Source organism: Pyxicephalus adspersus, chromosome 1, assembly GCF_032062135.1.
Source record: "Pyxicephalus adspersus chromosome 1, UCB_Pads_2.0, whole genome shotgun sequence".
In the NCBI taxonomy this organism is placed as follows: Eukaryota; Metazoa; Chordata; class Amphibia; order Anura; family Pyxicephalidae; genus Pyxicephalus; species Pyxicephalus adspersus.
This window is the reverse complement of record NC_092858.1, coordinates 129205158-129226022: the sequence shown is the minus strand read 5'-3', so window position 1 is coordinate 129226022 and position 20865 is coordinate 129205158. Positions and strand designations below refer to the sequence as shown.

The following is a 20865-nucleotide window of genomic DNA, read 5'->3' as shown; positions in this document are numbered from 1 at the left end:
TGTAGACATACTTTAAAGGAAGTATAAATGTGGGACTAGGAAATGGGTCTTGCCCACTTGGCTATATGGAAGTCAGAGGTGTAAGTTCGTGCTGTAGAGCAGCTATTTAGGAAGGTGTGATCCAGAACACAAGCTGTTCTACCTGCCTGGTTGACCTTTTGCTAGACAGAGTGGGATTAGTTTGTCTCAACTGCTTAGGGGTATGGGGGTCTCTAGAAGAGAAATACTTGGTTTGTAAAAGTGGGAACCTTTTATGGTAATGTATTGTTGAATCCCAAGAGACTGGGGTGCAGGGACCTTTATTAAGGGGGCGTGATGGTGATCCCTAGACATGAACTTTCTGAGCATAACCTTATGCCTTTGAAATGCATGTAGCTGATCTATGATTGGATGCTACATTTTCATATAGTGATTTAACATAATCAAAGAGGAGTTCTGCAAAACAGCTAATCATACCATAAAACATTTGCATTTTGCTTGCAATTATATATCAGAAACTAGTTTTTATATGCTATGGCCATTACATTTTACCGTACCTCTAGAACATTTTCAGCCCTTACAAAAAGAGATCTCTGAAAACCGACATATTATACTTTCCCATGAAGCTCCCAAGAGAAGCGCTTTTTATAGTCTGCCAGCCAAGTAAGCACAGTGTTTCTTTCAGATAGACCAATTAATTTGTGCACTCTTTGTCAGTACATTGTGTGGGAGCTGCAGCGGAGAGCTGACTGAGCTACATCCCTGCATTGCTGATTATGAATAAGTCTTTCCAGTCCCAGAACCCTAAGGCGCCAATAGATATGTAATAATCATTGCTCTATTTAGGTGATTATGGTTGGCTCAGGAGATGATTGTTATGTCAATTGGCAGCATATGCCCTCCACAGAGTCCCCCTAAAACACTGGAGTGAAGATCTTTTTTGTGTGGGAGTTGCCCAGCCCATTGCATTTTCCATTGGCAATACAGATGAGTCCGGGGATGTCTTTTACTGCATGTAAACTTGGTCTAAATGTCTAAATTTGTGCATGAGTATATTGCCCTACAGTCATGCAATACCAAGATCTTTGAACTACATCAAAAGGCTATAGACAGTTTTACTGTTTTCTTACGAAAACCAGGCAGTGAAGTGGTTAAATGTACTATTAGGATTTATAAGACCAGATCAAACTAGTTTCTGCTCACCTATAGAAAAAAATATAACATTTTCATATAAAGCACTGAAAGTAGTAAGATGCTTTAAAACAGGGGTTCCCACATTTTTGTGGCCTACTTTTAAAATGACCAAGTCAAAATGATCTACCAACATTAAAAATGCTAAACATATATTTATTTATATATATAAACACGGAGTGAGAAACAGAAGTGACTGAAGCTAATGAGACATTGAATAGCAGAACATTGCACAGACATTGCACTACAAGACTATAATGACAGAGGAAATCTAAATTTCACCTGTCATAGGAGAGAATGACGTGCTGCACAAGAAAAAGAACTGCTAATCTGTACAAAGGTATCTTTGTAATTGAACCCTGACCCCGAGTCTGAACTGACTTGGCTGCCCAGCACTGCTCACCTCAGACTGCCCTCCCGCCCCCTCTGCTTCCCTCCTTGCTCCCCACTGTTACATGAGCTTTCAGGCGCTGAAATACATCCCAAGCATCCCTATAGACATACAGCAGGGCTGCTGGTAAACAGCAGGGAGGGGTAAGGCAGGGCTCCGCGATCTAATGCTGAAGCTTACTCTCCTACATTAGCCTGTGAGCCCCTTTGAGGGACAGCTAGTGACATGACCTTGGACTTTGTAAAGCTCTCCATAATATGTTGGTGCTATATAAATACTGTAATAATACTGTAATTTCCCAGAGGTTAAAATATAGTGTTGGGTGGATTGGTATGGGGCCAGATGGGTGCAGTCAGACACTGGGAGTGTTGGAGTTTTGTCTAATAACAGCCGATCATTGTTTGGGCACAGAGAGGTAGCATTTTCTAATTGCAGCTACCAGTCTTGTTGCTTGGGAATGCAAACACAATGCAATGCTTCTTCATATTTAGAACTTTATACAAGGATTAAAAAATTTTAAGGTTATATCCATAGTTTTAGTTAATCTATATCAACGCAGTTCTACATGTATGGCTATTTGTGGAAGAAGCACGTGGTGGCCCTTCATTAAGTGTAATTCCCATATCCTGTCCTATACTTATTTTTGTCTTTTTAGTTATTTTGTAATAAAAAAAAATAAAACTATAAATGAGAGAATGAATATATTTAATGTAATTAGCATATCTTTAGGAAATCTTTGGATTATTAATTACCAAATGCTTCATTACTATGAAACCAGATAACCTTCAACCAGTTTCTTTACAACTGTGTTTGTTATTGTTCCTCATAGAGACTTGTAATAACTTTAGTTTAGTGTGGAACTTCAGGCAAGCAACTAAAAATATAGATCAGTTGTATGTTTTATTTGTTTTAACTGCCAGATCATTTGTAATTCTATATTTGTTTCAGCTTTGTAGCTTCTTGCTCGCTGGGCAGTGAATCAGCTCATCACTTTTGTCCAATGAGTAGATGGATGATTCAGAAAGGTGTAACACTGAAACAACTGCTTGTGTGTTTTATTATGGCATTGCTATTATTCAGCATCAGTGTGGCTTGTTGTGACTTGTTATAGCTGAATTTAACTTGCTGAAAGTTAGGGATCTCTATCTACTTCCATATATATAGATGTGTTTTAGTTGGCAATGGAAAAGGCTGCATTTAAATTCATCTGGTGCTAAGCAAACAAATGGAATGTATTTTGGCTTCAGCTATGAACAAAAAGTAAATTAAAAAAAACACACCAATGCAATATAATAATAATAAAAAAACACGTGTAAATAAGTGCACAGTGCATAACAGCCATTGACAAAAAATGACTGATGTATTTACACTTGTAAGTTTTCTAATGTTTATTATATTAGATTATATAACTTGGACTGTACTAAGCCCTGGGTTATCATTCTCTGTATCTTTCAGTATGCAATGTTTTTATCCCTGGTGTTCCTGGCTGAACTGATTGCTGGAATCTCAGGCTTTGTGTTCCGGCATGAGGTAAGTAGCAGAAAATGATTTCTTTTTTCTGTCTTACACTCTTAGATGTACTATCTTCAGAAGCAATTTATAAATAATAAATCCAGCCTGCAAAATGGCCTGTTCCTGTTTGTAATGTTCAAACCCTACATTTGCATATAGTGGTGCACCAACAAACCACAGTAAATGACTGCAGTTGTGAGATTTATCGATTTATGCCAAGCACATGAAACTGCCAGTTAAATCTGAGCAGTTATTTAGGAAATTAAACTTCCATTACCTAGTACCCAGTGCACTTTGTAACAGGGTGAAATAATTATTTTGTTCTTGCTCTACTTCCTGCATGACCCAGAGGAAAAAAAAATTGGTGATGCTTTTTTTAGCAGCCATTTTTTGCAACACCTAAATCTTGGATTAGTTTCACAACTATATGAAATGATTTTATTGGTGTCCGAATGATCCTGTCTTAACCAGTGCATGCAAAGGGTGGATTAATTACAGTGGCGTAGGTGTGTGAAGGAAGTCTATTTTTAAATATAGCTGATTCACAGTAAAGTGCAAGCACATGGAATTCTGTAATAATTGCTTCCTCCCCAGCAAATGCAACAAAAACATAAACAGAACCCAGTACATGTTTACGCACTCCCATAGGCTGTGTAGTATTTATTCACTTTAGTATCATAGATTATTTTTGATTTAGGTTCAAGGATAGAGAATGGCGCGCATTGGTCAACCTACCTGGTTAGTTGCACCAAACTTGCACTATGCACCTTATTTCTTTTTGAAATAGTAGTAAAAATAACTTGACATGGTTCATGATTCCTGTTTTTTGCTAAAACAGAAGGCAAACTAAATACTTTACTTTGAATTTACATAAAATATTGACTACCATTTGAAAGGTTTTTATAAGGACCTTTCACCAGCAAATCAAAGGAAATGCTTTCTTATCGAAGGGGGAATATGTTTAAAAACGCATAGAATATTAGGTTGTCTTTTTTAGCTTTCATTATTTTCATTGAAGTTTTCCTCCATGTAATTAAAGTAAATCTCCCCATCCCCCATGTAATGAAAATTAATCTCCACAATCCTTCATGTAATGAAAATGAATCTCATCATCCCCTATATAATGGAAAATAATCTCATTATTCCCTTTTTAATGAAAATGAATCTCACTATCCCACACGTGATGGGAAAGGAGAAGGGAGACATGTTTGAACTCTAGCCTAGGTAGTAATTGTGGCTTCTTCAATAGATACCTCAGTAACTGTTGAAATTTCTACCAGGCATAGAGTTTAAGTATAATTGAAAAGAGTATGGGGTCTATTTATAAACTAGAAAAATATTTATAAACTGGAAAATTCTCTACCAGAGAAGGCTTCAGTGAACATTAGATTCACTGCTTTATAAATAAACCCCTGTATATTCCCCTTGAGTAATATACTGATCACATTAAAGATACCCTGTCACAAACTTTAAAAAATTATGCAAAAAAAGCACATAAAATATAAGTTTTTTTATGTTTTTTGGGTGGTTACTGAATAGTTAGGTCACAATACAGGGGCAACCACCCGCCTTCAGCTTCTTTCCCCTCAGTTTAAAAAAATCTGGGGAGAATACTGCACTATTTTATTTCAGTTATGGGTTGTATTTTGTAAATTTACCAATTTAAAAATGTATTTTATAATATAGACCCTAACAACTTTTTCCATTCTAAAACTAAATTCTAAAGTCAATACAAATCTCATACTTGAATCCCTTGATAGCTCAGGCTGGCTGGAGTATTTTTAGCTACCTGTGAAATTGGAGTGAGAAAAAGTGATTTTTCTTTTTCAGTGGTCAATCTTTTCCCAGCATGCAAAGCCCTAACTCTTCTGTGACTTCTAAATCCTCTTACTATTACGTGATAGAACTGCTAGCGCATGCACAGAAAAAGGCTGCAGACGTGGTGATAGCAGTAATCTTAAAAGCTGTCTGACTCCCACTAGCTTGGCATGCTGCAGGGTATGGTGGTAATGAATGTGTTAAGCTGTGGAAGTAATCTTGCTGTATATTCACCCTCTGTATTCTGCATGCATTTTTATGTATATGCATCCAATTTAAATGCCTGGGGGTTGCCACAGTAAGCAAAAGGATTTTGCATGTCGCTGTCGAACAAAAGTTGCCAAGAGATGATAGATGGCGGCATGACTGTTAGTACTGCAGATGTTGGCTGTTTCGAAGAGGATGAACTCAAAGCAGCTCATAGGGGCAGAAGAGGTGACTACATTTCGGCAAAAACCTTTTTAAACCTATGTCACGGTCCTGTCTTTCTAGGAGACAAAGCTCCTATACTTTATAATAAAGCTTACCCTATCTACTTACTGCCTGTTCCTTTTGGCCAGGGGGGTTGCCCATCATAGTGGTGGTCCAAAGAGAATTCTGCAGTTGTTTATTAGAATGCTTTGAACCTTGAAGATAGCCTGTTAGAACAACCTAGCCCAGTGTTTCTCAACCAGGGTTCCTTCAGAGCTAGGCTTAGTTTAAGTGACACCAATAATGTTTTTGGCTTTCTGGCCAGCAATGTAAGAGGCATTATTCCCAGTAAACACCACACTAATGTATTTTGAGTTGGGGATATAGAACTCATAGAAGTGGTTCCCCGGAGACCTGAAAGTAATTTCAAGGATTTCCACGTGTTAAAAAGGTTGAGTCTGACCTAGCCTGTCCATGACAGAAAGGTTTGGAGGGCTTCTGCAAATACCTACACTTCCTAATCACAGCAGTTTTACCCCTTCCACTTACCCCAGAGTCAATGAAATGTACTACTTTTTGTACATTATATAGAAATCTGTGAAAAGCTCAGAAAAGGAAGGTTTATATAGGAAGCTGTCTTGTTTGGGAGCACTAAAAGAAGCAAACACTTGCTGTGCAGAAATAAAAACTATCCTTTGCAGGTGCATGGTTATCATAAAATGATGATTGAAAATACTGGTTTTGTGTCTGCCTATTGATATTGCCGTTTTAAAGGACGGATGACCCCTTTCTTTTTTTCTCTTACAACAAATTATCTCATGAACCTTGCCAAAAGTACATATGACACTGGACATTTATTAATGCTTTGATTTTTCTTGCAGAAGGCAAGTCACAGACCTATAATTGTGATGTCTTCTAATTTAGTGTCCTGGAATGACAAAGTCAAGAGGTTACTTTATAAATGAAGCAGCCTGAGCCCGTTCCTTAATGCAATAGAGAACCCTAATGAGATCATTAGTAGATGGTAGAACATTTGATTGGCTGCATACCGTTTTTTTGTCTGTAGTGTGTTAACCATTGACAAAAAGAAAGGCACATTATGGGAAAAACTTCTGGTTAACCTTAGATTTTTATGTCATTTATGAATCCTATGAATAAAAATGAATGCATTCATTTATCACTTCTAAATTTACAATATAGAGGCTTTAAAGTTCATCTGCAGCCAAAAATGTGCTTTGTTAATTTTGGATTGAATAGGGAATGCTGGTTTTGGCTGTGTAGAGGATATTTCCACTTCCTATTGTGTGTGTGACACCAGTCACAAAAATGCAATCAAACTTTCCTAGGGTAAATTCAAACAGGTGTTTTCAATGTTTTGGTGCTTAAAGATGATGTAGGTAAGCACTTTTGTAGGTATTTTGCAAAGTGTGTGTTTTTTATGCCTGTTGGTTTTACTATGCCTCCAAAATGCTAGAAAACTGCTAAACTGCTTGCAACTATTTGTAAAGTCAATTAAAAGCATTCCTTTATATATTGTTCAACCGCTTGTCTGAGCAAACGTATTTACATTTGTCCTAAGAGTTTTCCTTATTTGATGCTTTATACAATACCTATTATATAACAACCTTCTTGTTCTGTTTGGCACCCATCAAAACTTTAAAAAAAACATTAACTTTTAAATACATAAAGAGAAGTTCTAAAATGTACCTATTCTGTCCAATGCTAAAAGAAGGGCTTTAACTAAACTGGGGTTTTACCTACAGATTTAAGGTTTAGTTCACTGTTATGGGAAAAAATAGGGTTTTGTATGGTACTTTCCAATCTTCAGAGGTTTTGTATTCTAAAATCCCAATCTTGATTTGGCTGACTGATTGTGGATGTGCAGTGAATACTCAGTTCCCTTTTGTCTACAGCAAGAAAATAATTGGGTATCAGGAAAAAGGAAACACTCTCTGTAATTACAATTGAATTCATTATTTGTATCTGTCTATTAATGCACAGGCTGCTGCTTGTTTTTATTGGGGTATTTATGGCTAATTGTAGTCAGACAAGACTTCCCAGGTTGCCTTGCTAGTTTATCTGGGTTCATTTTGATTAAAATTACAGCACATTGTAATTCCACTTTGTTTACACGATAGGAAAACATAAGTATTTCAATTTTTTTGTCATTTTTGTCTTTTTATTTAGATCAAGGATACTTTCCTTAGGACATACACTGAAGCGATCCAGAACTACAATGGAAATGATGAGAGGAGTCGTGCAGTTGATGATGTCCAGAAAAGTGTAAGTGGACAACTTTGTATGTTTCAAGTCCTTCCAGTTAGACATAGCTACAAAGCAAGGGTCAGGCATTATGCATAGCTATATCCCCTACCAACAATGAAATTATTAATAATATATGTGAATTAATACATATATGTTATATTAATACATATAAATGAATAATATATGTATTCTATGCTACTATTACAAGTATTTTTACATTCATAGGGTGATTGTAGCCCTAATAGTGCACAAATATGCACAATATGTTTTTTTCTGCAATAAAATATTCTGTTATTGATTCTGTTTTGTTTATTATGTAGCCACATAATCTGGATATCAATTTCCAACTTCATGTGTATGGAATGTTGACTATATTCAAATGTTATTTAGTAAACCCCTCAATTCTTGGCACCATTCTTTTACTTGCTTTAGAGCAGATAGTATTTGTTTACCTCTGGCGTGTAGTAATAACATGTTACATATCCCATGGATATGGTAAGTGACAGTACTTGTATCTCTTTACCAATCTATGTTTGGACTTGCACAAAACACACTTCAGTATCCTCATATGCTTGTATGTGGGCGAGCATAGACCAAGGAGCAGACTTGATACCAAGGTTGATGTCAGATTGAGTAGATTTCAGCTGTATTTGTATCAGCTATATATTTTACAATTTTGTGCAGTTACACATATTTTTAACCTCTACATTTGTCACCAGTGGATGGAAATCTATTTGGCTCATATATATAAACATTTTTACCCTAAAAGTGAATGCTAGAACAGTTTTTGTGTCTTGTAAAACCCAACTAAATATTTAGCATACAAAGTATAAAACCCTGCTTTATATTATACCACAAAATTATCCTCTAAGCAATAATTATTTGCCAAAACATGGATATTATGAATTATACAATTGGACAACCACCACATACATTGTCTATAGTTTATAGTCTATTCGTTTTATTTACCCAATATAGTGCTAAACAGTACCATGTAAACCTAATCTTTTGCAATATAATGTACCAAAAAATTTAAATATTATGGTATTAGGAAACTGAACGTTTTGTTAATGATTGTGATGAACAAATGTCCTGTGGGTCCTGTCATTAGGACATGGTTTAAATGTTTGCTATCATATTAGGTGGAAGGCATATATAAACTTCTCACTGGCATGTTGCCAGAGGTAGAACAAAGGGTATAGTATGTGGAAAGTGGATAGCTGAATGAGGACAAGGGACTCATTACAGAGACATCCTGCACAGAAATAAAAGGAGTATTATAGAGGGATGATGTAGGCCAAAAAGAGAAGCAGTAAATAGTAATTGCTGGAGGCGGTTAGGAGTGGTAAAATGCTAAAAAGTGATGGCAGGCACAATACACGGTTTGCTGGAGAAGGATTCACTAATAATAGTATTCAATATTAGTTTTTCTGTTCATGGCTATCTTAGACTTAGAAAAAAAATCTTTTAACTACCACTGTCCGCTCCACATTTGGTACCCAGGTTTACGCTAAAGGCACAATTAAATGCCTCCTACCACCAACTAACTAGCCCAACCCAGACCAAATAGAAAAGCACTTTATTTCTTGACTTGACTTGTGTGCACTCTTCTTCTCAATAGGATTAAAGGGCATCCAGGCACACATGGTTTGTACTTACAGTTTAACACCATTTGTTTTTTAGACCAGCATAGTTTAATATTTGGAATAACTGAAATAAGTCCCCTTTTATTACAATAAAGCATGACTATATATAATTATATGTTAAATGATCTAAACATAACTGTGTATGTATAAATAAATCACCCAGATTTTAGAGAAACAAACGCTAACCATTGAGCTGAATATTCTATCATATTTTTCAATTACCAAAATCTCAAGTATCCTTATCACAAAACATTTAATGTTTTATTTGCATTTGTTAATTTTTCTTTTCTCACAGTTAAGTTGTTGTGGTGTTCAGAGCTATACCAACTGGACCAGCAGTGTGTACTTTCCTGAACATGGAATCCCGCCTAGCTGCTGCGCCAACATGAGTGATTGCAATCCATCAGATATGCGCAACATGACTATCGCTCCACATAAGGTCTATCAAAGGGTGAGTGATGTAGAACATTTGTTATCTTTTCTCCGCCTGCATGTAGACACAAATGAAAATGTAGAGAGCAGAGGAACTCAAGAAGTGTACCAGGGCAGATTGAAAATAATCATCAAGTAAAAAACCATTAACAGCCTCCAGTCACCCCAATTATACCCTAGACATCCACTCTTTATGTGTACAAATCCTAAACATAGCTGGATGGATACAGAGCAAGTATGTTCCTGGCAGTAATATATCACAATTGTGTTACATAATATACATATAATATACACATTCGATACATAAAAAAATAGTTGGTTCAGTTTAGTTTTAAATTTAAGGAGACATGTTCATCTTGTCCATTCAGGGCAAAATAAATATACCTTTATGAAAACCTTTGAACCAGCTGCCCAGAAGGATGTCAACCTTGCTCTCTCAACAACTTCTTGCAAAGCGGCCCCAATAAACAGGTGGTTATTTGTTTCCAAACTGCAAATAAATCAATAGGACACCTAACATTCATATTATTTTTTTAACTCCTTTCTATAAATAGGAAGATGTTGGTTCAGAACTTTCCATATGTCACCTAAGCCTAGGCAAACAATCACATGTTCTTTGGCTTAGTACACATGTGCAATAATTGTTGTTGGAAAGGATCTTTCACGATCCTTTCCAAGGACTAAGGACTGCATGATGCATGGGCGAGCGCTGTACATACAGCACCGTTCTGCTCTATGGAGAGGGAAAGGGGAGAGCGACGAAGCGACACCCCGCTGCGCGCGCTCCCCCTTTACTTCCATTAGGATCGTTTGTCATCCATCGTCCGTGGATCCGCCAGGATAATTGTTCGGATTTTGGGCGACAGGCGCTGTACACACAAAAGATTGCTGCCTGATACCGACCCTGAGCTGATTATCAGTCGAGAAGCATTGGACGTGTGTACATAGCTTAAGAGTTGTGAGATCTTCCTGACTATTGTTCCAGACCAGCATTGTTTGGTAGACTGACAGCTAAATAAGATAATCAGCAAGGCACCAACAAGCAGAGCCTTAATAAGTAAAAATAAAGAAACAAATGTCACTTCCTCCCTTTACATACAAAATTTTAAAATGTTCGTAGAAGAACTTATAAATCAGGAACGACACTGATTTGATTGTTTTTGTTGAGTTCTCATCTTCACATACAGTGTATATCTACAAAATAATAAAAAAGATTATATCTCCCTTTTAAGAAAACAGTAAGAATACATTTTGTAAAGTGGAGCTCTCAAAGTGAGCATTTGAGTTAATGACAGTAATTTGTTTGTGCCAGTGAATGTGGACAAAATGTGAGTAATTGCTAGAATCATTTACTAAAAAAAAGGTTTGAACAGATTTATATTTATAATACAGTGAGATAGTGCTGTACAGTTATGGATCCTAATTAATTCTTGTGATATGCTATGGTGTGAAATGCAGTGGGATATAATGAATAATTAACAGTGCAAGACTAATCGTAGTAGGCTTGTAACTTGTCTTATAGATGATAATGTTTCTATAAAACTGTCTTACTCATTGTATTACAGCACTTGTAACTACTGTTATTAGATAATCAGTCTCCTTGACTCATGCTGTGTAAAAGTAGATTTAGATGGGTGAGAACTTTATTTGAAATTCCAGTGTTTTCTTAGGCAGCGATATACCGCTTTAGGGTCGGTGTTGACAGGCTTCAATAGGCAAATGCAACATGAGTTTAGGTTTCTTCTGTGATCAATCAGATTTTATTACTGTGGCTGTTTTTTTAAAAAAAAAAAAAAAAGAAAAATCAATGGATAATAAACTGCAATCCTGCTGCTGCCAGTATGAGGACATATCTCCAAGGGGGTGTGTCCATGACAGTCTGAGCATACAGGAAGTGGGTTGAATGATGCTGGTCATTGTTTAACCTAGAAGAAGAGCACCACCTAGTGGTGAAGAAAACTTTTGTGGGTAGGGCAGTACCAGAATAAAATGATAGTATTGCAGGTAAGTTACAATTTTTTATATTTTTTATCATTTAAAAGATGCTAGGTATATATCATCATCATTTTTAATATTTTTTTAACCTAGAGTTCAGCTTGCAAAGCTCGAAAGCTGGCCTAAAAGGATCATTGAGGTTGTCATTGTTGACAGATATCAGTTTCCTGGCTGTCATGTGTCAAATGATTTGAACACATTCAGTTGAATTAGGCATACAGATATGGCATTTTGACTTGCTGTCTACATGGCAGGTCATTGACTGACAAACTAGATATAAACTTTCGGAGATTAGCTATTACGTCCAACATATGAAGGTTCTTGGTAGGTTTTCTTTAAATCAATGCAAACTTTATTTTATTTTTTTATCCTGTTTCTGAAATCAGCGCTGTCTATTTGAATATTGATTAATTTTTTTTATCTTTTCAGGGGTGCTATGAACTCGTCACTAACTTAATGGAGACTAACATGGGAATCATTGCTGGGGTGGCTTTTGGAATTGCATTCTCACAGGTATACACTTTTCTTCCAGTAATCACTGGAGCTATTTTTCTATACAAGCTTTTTAAAAATCTGCTCTGTGTGCACTAAATTGAATATTACCATGTAAATGTAGTAGTGAAATCCTTACTGTGCTGCAATCTGTTCAGAGAGCTAAGCTGTGAGTGGGATCCTGCAGGTTGTCCTGCTATAGACTGCTGCCAGCAAACTACAGAAGGGGGCAGATACAAGATCGGTCAACCTGCTGAAGGTGGGAGAGCGGCAATGACTGATCTTAATTACAGGAAACTCCTGCACAAAGTGCAAGAATTCTTTCATGTAGGATTTCTGCACATATCTGAAAGAAATACACATGCAAAGGTAAAACAGGAATAAATGTGCCTCTTGGACTAATACACAATATTTCTTTGGCTTGACATTTTATTTCTTTTCAAAAAGGTGAAAGTTTTTTTCTGGAAACAAATTTAACAAGAATCAGCTGAATTTGTGAGACTGCTTGAATGTAATGACCTGGCTAAGTTGTCATTTAAAACCCATACAAAATTCCAGAAGACCTTCAGAAAGTTGTAAAGCTATGCAACTTGACAGTGTGCACGCCAGTCACAGATAAAGAATAGTATATGTTGAATGTAAGGCTGTGCCTGGCACCCGGGATAATTAGATTACTTTGACAGCATTCACCTGTGCTTTATCTTCTTCATACTAGAAGACCACAATATGGAGCATATACCTTGTTATTAGTGTCATATCATCACATCCTTTTCCTAACACTCTTCTGGTGTTAACATTTGGATTTACATATATTGTTTTCTATATAATTCATGTAATGCTGTGCAAAGTAAAGTTAAACAGCACGCATGTATAACAAACACATACAAATGATAGCAATAAATCGTTAAAGTCTCACACTTTTTTTTTATTTTCTTTTAGCTGTAGCCCTGCATGTTATTAGATTTTTTGGTAATCCTATTATTTTACGTTTATTTCTCCATTCAAATTATTTGTGAATGTATCTCAGGAATGGATCTTAAACTATTCTTGGACTAAATTGAAATGTCATTTGTTCTCCTTGCTTCTGAGCTCCAGACCTGTGTAGATTAGCTCTAATATGGATTTCATCCTCTTCCAGGGATTAAACTATTACATTCCTAACACCTACAATCTGCTATCACTTGGAGGAGTGCAGTCCAATTATTGAAATATTGTCATAGCATCCTAAACTTTATTTTATAATAAGTGTATTTTGGTATTGTTTCTAAATCAGGGCAGTGGAATGAGGCATTTTCCCATAATTATTTAATGAACGTTTTCTTTACTGCATTACATTCTGTTCTTGTAGGTACAGTTTTGATAGTTAAAGAAAAACCATAATGGTTTGGTTCACTTATCATCACAGCACAAGGTAGCACTTGCTGACTGTAAATGTAAATATGAAACACTCATGATTACATACTTTGTATTTTTTCATACACAAACGTAATACTGAGAAAAAGAAACCAAATATGCACAAAAAAACCCAGGAAAGTCCTAGTTTTGCTATCAAAATGTTGCTGACAGTTTACAATACCTTGAAATATAATTTACTGAGCCAGCATATTTTGGAGCACATTTCATTTTTTAGACTTTGTTGTAATTCAGTGGCCAATGGAAAGGTACTGTTGCCTTTTTCATTTTTCATAGAAGAAAATTTGCATTTCCTCAAGTCCACAAGAGGGTTAAAGATGTGATTTTTGTGGGCAATTGAAAAAATTATAGCACAAGGTAACAACAAAATTGCCCACCATCCTGCTACTGTGGATTAATGGTAAATCTGGTAATCTACGATCACCAGAGTACCCACATACTAGTTCTGTACCTCCTCTCCGTGCCGGCTGTGTAAGTACTTTCCAGGGGTGAAGGAAATCAAGGGAAAATATTGATTTGTAGTAGAAAATGTGTTTTGGACATGCAGCCAGCATTGATCTCTGGCTGGGGGTCCGAATGTATGGTCTCTAATGTCCACATTATCTATCACCAGGATAGAAGACGACCTTTGTCCTGTGCTGTAATTGTTTAACAGACTTTCAATAGACTACCAATATAGGTATTTATAGGTTAGATCTTTACAAGCTTCTATTGTTTAGCTTCTTTCTCCTACCAGTATATTAGATAATGTTCACTTACAGTTTACAGTTATCCTGAAGGTTACCAGTGGCCTAAGCGACATAATCTTTTCTTTAAAAATTAGGTAGGCTTTTTAATATACTTTCTTTCTTATTTATTACTAAGATAAAAAAAAAAACACAACAAGAAAAGGCCTGGTGTTTACAGAACCTAATAGTCAAACTAATGAGTGGGATAACCTGGTATGTTAAGTGTACCATGTTTTAAATATTTATTTTTACAACAAAGTTTTTATATATAGGAACAATATTCTTTACCCTAATTATTGTATGTTTATTATTTGTTTTTAATCAGGACATTGCAAGGTGTTAGCTAAAAGACCTATTAGAAAAACTGTGTTCTTGGTGCATGAGTAAAATTGGCATGGATTTCTGTAAAATTTGGCAGACTTGAACTTAGTAGTAAATCCTGACGAACTATATAAGGGGCAAATCCTGTCCGTAAATTCTGCCCTTTGCTTTCCAAAACAGGGTGGACATTGACACCATCTAATTCCTACATTTAATGCAATTTTATTATTTCAACTCCCAGTGATTTGACAATTATATACACCTTTATTCCTATAACTCAAACAATTAGCATGTGTTCCACATTTTATGGTGCCCTGGTAAATGGAGGATGTGATTACAAAATTGTTATTTCCCAAACTTGTATACCCCCATACCATGGTCTTGGACAATTATTATCTGCTTTGAAGGATTGCTGGGGTATGTTGCTGAAACTCATTAGAAATTTGGAAGCTGCTTGGATCAGCAGTAAAAGTCTTAAAATTACCGAATTTGTCCAGCTGAATAAGACCAAAGTCTGTTAGCTGTAATGTTACTTAGTAATAACACAATGACCCCAATTTAATAAAGCTCCCCAAGGCTGGAGATGATACACTTTCAAAAGTGAAGCTGGGTGATCCAGCAAACCTGGAATGGATCTGGTTCAGGAATGAAAACATTTGCTAGCATCCAGGTTTTGGAGAACTTTAATAAATCTGGCCCAATATAACAAACCCATATTATAGTTTCTTCTACATGCCCAGCATTCTGTGCTATATATTATGTATTGTAAATTCTCTTTCTATCCTTATTGCTATTTACTATAGCTATTGTTAGGTTATTTCTTTGTTGTTTTTTTTAATTACCTGAGATTGTGCTGCTCTTAACGAATGCATACAACATATCTATAATGTATAGATCTTCCTACGCCTGTACATTCTGATGTACCTATTGTATAGCATTTACATTGAAGATGTTTGTTGTTTGAATGAAGGAGTTTGGCATTCATGTCCATTACAGCTGAGTAAATATGAACTGTACCAAACTATCACAAAACCATAGGCATTCTGCAGCTAGATCAACAAGCTGGGTGAATAAACATTTCATAAAATTTCAAAGCCTGTAAAAGAAGATGCTGAATACTTACTTATTTCAGTGTACGTTGTTAACATTTTTGCTCACATGTAAAGTTGACAACACTGCTGCTGTGACACTTTGTGGGTTCAGATTGTGGCCTCTTCTGTGTTTGTAGTGACTAAGGGAAGGAACCACGGTGCACAGCAGAGGACATTCTATTCATCTGACACTGCAGCCAGTAATTCTACAGGAGAGCAAAACTGTTACTTACATTGAAAAAAGGTTCTTGTTTTACAGGTGTTTTTTTGGACCTATATACCCTAGTGACAGGATAACCTTTTTCTAGAGACATATGTAGGCTCCCATTGCTAATTTCCTTATTAAACTCATCTGATTGTATATGTCAATGAGTCACAGATCTGAAGTAGGTTTGCAAGAAGTAAAATCAGATTTCCTTTTTCTACAAACTGGATTTGGGTCAGTGACTTAATGTAGTTTTTAGAATTACATGGCGCTTTCTCTTGTAATAATAATAATTATGTACCCAGATTTAGGCCTAATATACAAAAGCAGATTTGCTGCTAACTGACAGGTCAGATCGCTAATCACTCAGAAGTTCTAAAACATGGCACATATGTATGGTATACTGCCCTTCCAAACATCGGGTGGGGATGTAGTGAATAACAAGACTGAGCTCTTGGCTGACTTTGCACAATTGTTTTGTACACAAGACATGGCTACATGATGTGCGTAATGATATTTACCAAGCCTCTGATTGAGGACCCAAAAATGTGTTACTTACAATCTATCAGATCTGGTCATTTTATGGAATCATTGATCAGGCCAAAAGTGGAAATCCACCCATGTGTACTAGGCCTACCTTGTAAACTGCCAATTCACATATTTTCTTTTTTTATCTATAGCCATGTGCATTTGTATGAAGAAATGAGAACAATGAAAGCAAGTTAAACCAAAACTGATATTTCAGTTTTATATCCATGCTTGTTTTTGCAATATAAAATAAGTGACAAGTGATGGTGGTCTGTTCCTTCCAGCCTTCACCAATAACTGAACTATCAGTTTTAAGTAAGCAAATGTTTTAATTTACAAAAATATAGAATGTTTTTCAGAACAAATGTACAATTGTAAATGTAGTGCATTTATAGAGGTCTCTGTGCTCTTGCATCATGATAGCATGATTGCTATCAATTCTTATAAATACAATATAAAAACAGATTTGATTACCTGGTTATTCCAGTTATTTATATCGAGTAGTTGTAATAAATTATTACAAACATATGATAATATTTCAAAGAGCCCCAGATCCATTAATGGTAGAGGGAAAAGATGATATTTATTGAGATTAAGTGCCTAATATATGTATTATGCTTTTTCCCTCCAGCTGATTGGAATGTTGCTGGCATGCTGTCTTTCCCGGTTCATCACTGCAAATCAGTACGAGATGGTGTAACTCGGTAAATTTGGATTTGTGCTTTTATCAAGGCGCCTCTTGCTTCCACCTTCACTTACAAGCTCTAAATCACATTTGCTTTTAAATTGCTGAAGCGAATGCTGTGATTTCAGGCTAATCAATTTCGGCTGGTAATAACGTCTCTGTGCTTATTGGCGTGTGAGAAGCTTGCACATACAGCTCATACAAATCACGTATTATTGGCTTCTCATCTCCAGTTCTATAAGGCAGATCAGACAATTAAAGCAAAATCCCAACTTCTACCAATAAAGAAAATGTTCCAGTGCCATTGAATTGTAATATATTTTGTTAATTATTAATTATTGAAGAAATATATTAATTATTAAAAGAAAATATAATTACACACCAGGGAAAGCCTTGTTATTGTTACCTGACATATATTTTTTTTTTTTGGAACCCATAATTTGCACCATTGCATTTTGTTACAGGTCTGTGAGGGATCACAAAGTATCAGCAAAAACAATGGCCATTGTCTATGCTATACCAGCCTGTCCTCTCACATCATTGCAAAGGAAATGTTTGCTGCATATTAAGAGCTGCCCCATAAAAAGATAGTCACTATAATGGATCTAACATATCTGTATTTGTAGTCCGATAAGAAAAATATAATGCAATTGCATAGGGAAAAGGCTTTTTTCAGGTAACAATAATTCAATAATTTAAGATTTGGTTAGTGTAACATTATTTGTTGTACTGTGTTCCAATGCAATTTTGTGCTTTAAAGAGATCATTTAACTATGCACATCCTTGTCCCAGGGAAAGAGATTTCTAATGGTTGCCTACAGACAATAGGCAAAAGCTGCCAACTGTACATGCATTGATCTAGTCCCCTAAAATTGCTTCAATCAACAGTCATTGTGTAAACATTGAAATCTGCTTTGGCAATGATGCATATTTGTGCCTATGGTGGTTGGAAAACTGTAGCACAGTCTCATGGCAAACCTGAAAAAATACTTCTACTGAATTTGATTGTTACCCTGAACAGCTTCGACCTTCAGGTTTCGGGGTAGACCTGTGAACATACCAATATTTGGATGGTAGGGAGCCATCCATAAACTGTAGGCAGATAATGTCCTACCTAGCAATTTGGTTTAGAAGAATACTTGCTGCTACATTTATCTCCAGATGTATTTATGTGTGCATGCATGATGTGAGTTTTGGTCTGCATAAAGTGTACTTCAAGCCAATTTTTATTTGGATAGAGAGGTTGTTTGTTCCTTTTTCTATCTGGGTCACCTGGACAATTTAGCTTGGTGATCATTGTCACAGAATAAACCTCTAAAATTTTAAACTGTATTTCATATGAAATGCCTTTTCCACAAAAATGCAGCACATATATAACCCTGTTCTAGAGCAAAGGGAGATATTTCTCTTTGAAATTAATTTTTATATTTTAAAATGCATGTGTTATCAAAATGGTTAAGTGTGAATATGCCTTGGCCAGGGGGATCTCAGAGGTCCTATCCCTCCAAAAGCCCCAGCTGCTACACCACCCGCTCTTTCCTTCTACAGATCCCCAGATACACACCACCAATTTCCGTTTCAAATGGCTATAGCAGACGTTTTTTTCTATTACTAATACATAAATTACTGGAAGCAATCATATAACACAAACAGTTAACATCAACAACCGTATTCACCAACAACCCTGGTTTCATTCATTGTTGTACTCCACTTCCTCAGGAATGATACCTGACGCCCCCACCCCTTTACCAACTTAACCACTCGTAGATCATTACCTGATCGTAGATGACCGCAACTGAGGCAGTACCCCGCAGCACCAAGAATGTTACTTTCCAGAACTGCCCTCAAGGACCTTCCAACCGCCAGCCCCCTGTCCAACTGGTCGCCCCAAAACAAAAAACACCTCTACATAGGGAGGGGGGACGGACGGGGTATTTGCTCTTCCACAGCTTCTGGCCAGCAGTCCTCATTCTCTCACCCTTCCCCCTTTTTTAACCTTTCTACTTCTCCTTGAACTAATCAACCCCTACACCTCTCCATCCCCCCTCATGTCCGCCTTTTGCCAATGGCCCTGGTTCTCTCCAAGCTTTCATTTTTTTACCAGATTAGAAGGCGAGGGGAAATCCACAAATCAGGACGTTTCTTTTGTGTGTCACTGACACAAACAGACTTTTAACCATTTCCTATTGGTTTTAAAGTTGTTTTAGATATAATCGATTGCTGTAGTGTACAACTTCTACTCTCCAAGCGGTCTGAAATATCCATACAGCCATATGCCATGTGGACAACACTCCCTTTACCAAGACTTTTGGGGATAGGCAGCATGAATTTCAGTTTGACTATTTTAGTTTGCTTTACTTTGATACCTGATGTACTTTTATCTTATTTTTTTTTTCCTTTAGGGACCAGCAGTTTCTACATCAGGAGCTGACAGAATTGTGAAGAATTTTACAGAATGTTAGAGCACACAACACATCCACCAACCACTCTGTGTTCCCATTTTGTAGTGTAACCATCTGTTCCAGTACAGCTGTGCCATGAAGAGTAGCCTCTGTAGTGTCTAACTGCACACTTCCTCCTGGGGAAGGCTTTTCGTATGATGGCACGCTATTATGTGTGTTCTTTAGTCATACTGTAGTTGTAAAGTTCCTATGATAATCCATTAACTGCCTCGACCTGGCTGTGCATGCAGTGGCTGATACAAAAGGACAACAAAGTCCTTACCAAGGGTTTAATAAATGTTCCACGCATTTATATAAATCAGTACATGGAATTCAAATATAGCGTATCTAATCTTTTATATATATATATTTATTTACAAGGCATACTTATTTTTTTTATTTTGCCGTATACCACATACAGATAAAACAATAAGAAGAATAAATCTGTGATATGATAATACTTGAAGAGTAATGTTAAAATATGTTGTGCTTTGAATAGGATTCAAGGGGCCCTATGAGGCTGCATTATGGATCCTAACTCTGTGCTGTATGCCTAATGCTTATGATCTTTGTCTAGTGACTTCTTTTTGCTTCAGATTCCAAGAACTTGTGTTTCACTGTTACTACGCTGTTGTTGCTTACTGTAAAGGCAGTATAATGATGCATTTTTAAATTATATTTAGTGTACAACTAATTCTAATCGTGCTGTCATGCCTATTTTCTCCTTTCCTCCTTGCTAATGTTCCCTCCTTTCTTTTCTCCCCATGATGCTTTGAAAGTGCACCAACCAAATGTTATATTCAGAACAGGACTGAGGATTAGGGAAGAACAGAAGCTGAAAAATGTTCAAACATTTTTAAACAGAAATAAATCTAAACTGATTTTTTTATAATGTCTCCATCTAGCATGCTGATAATGAAATGCTTTGATATTGTGAGCATTTGTGATATACATATTAATAAACTGAACTACGACAGATATTTGATTATTATTGAGTATGATGTTGGCTATCGCTATTTATTGACATTTTTTTTGCAGTGCATGCACCATTGTGCATTTTTTATCAGTGGGGTTAATTTACTTAAAGGGTTGGATAATGTTCACTTGGCAAAATAAACATTTTTTATAAAGTAAAAATTTGTTGTGTTTAAATCAGTTATCCAATTATGCACGAATATAAATCCTGTTTTTTTTCCTGCATATGAATTTTAATATAGTTTAATATTGCTTCTCTCAGTAATTGATTACCTTTGCAAAGTGAACAGTTTTCACTCCTTTAGTGAATCAAGCCTATTATGTTCTTAGGCTGTGTACACACACA

General features: G+C 36.2%; 1 protein-coding gene across 1 annotated transcript in view; it reads left to right on the top strand.

Annotated features, from left to right (window-relative positions):
- Positions 1-20522, top strand: part of TSPAN7 (tetraspanin 7) — an 80438-nt gene extending 59916 nt beyond the window's left edge. Inside the window, exons 3-8 of the mRNA XM_072427317.1 lie at positions 3017-3091; positions 7490-7585; positions 9509-9664; positions 12070-12153; positions 17050-17122; positions 19506-20522. Coding sequence (XP_072283418.1) covers positions 3017-3091; positions 7490-7585; positions 9509-9664; positions 12070-12153; positions 17050-17118 — 480 coding nt within the window. The 3' untranslated portion in view covers positions 17119-17122; positions 19506-20522. The remainder of the gene's footprint in view (positions 1-3016; positions 3092-7489; positions 7586-9508; positions 9665-12069; positions 12154-17049; positions 17123-19505) is intronic.
- Positions 20523-20865: the final 343 nt, after the last annotated feature.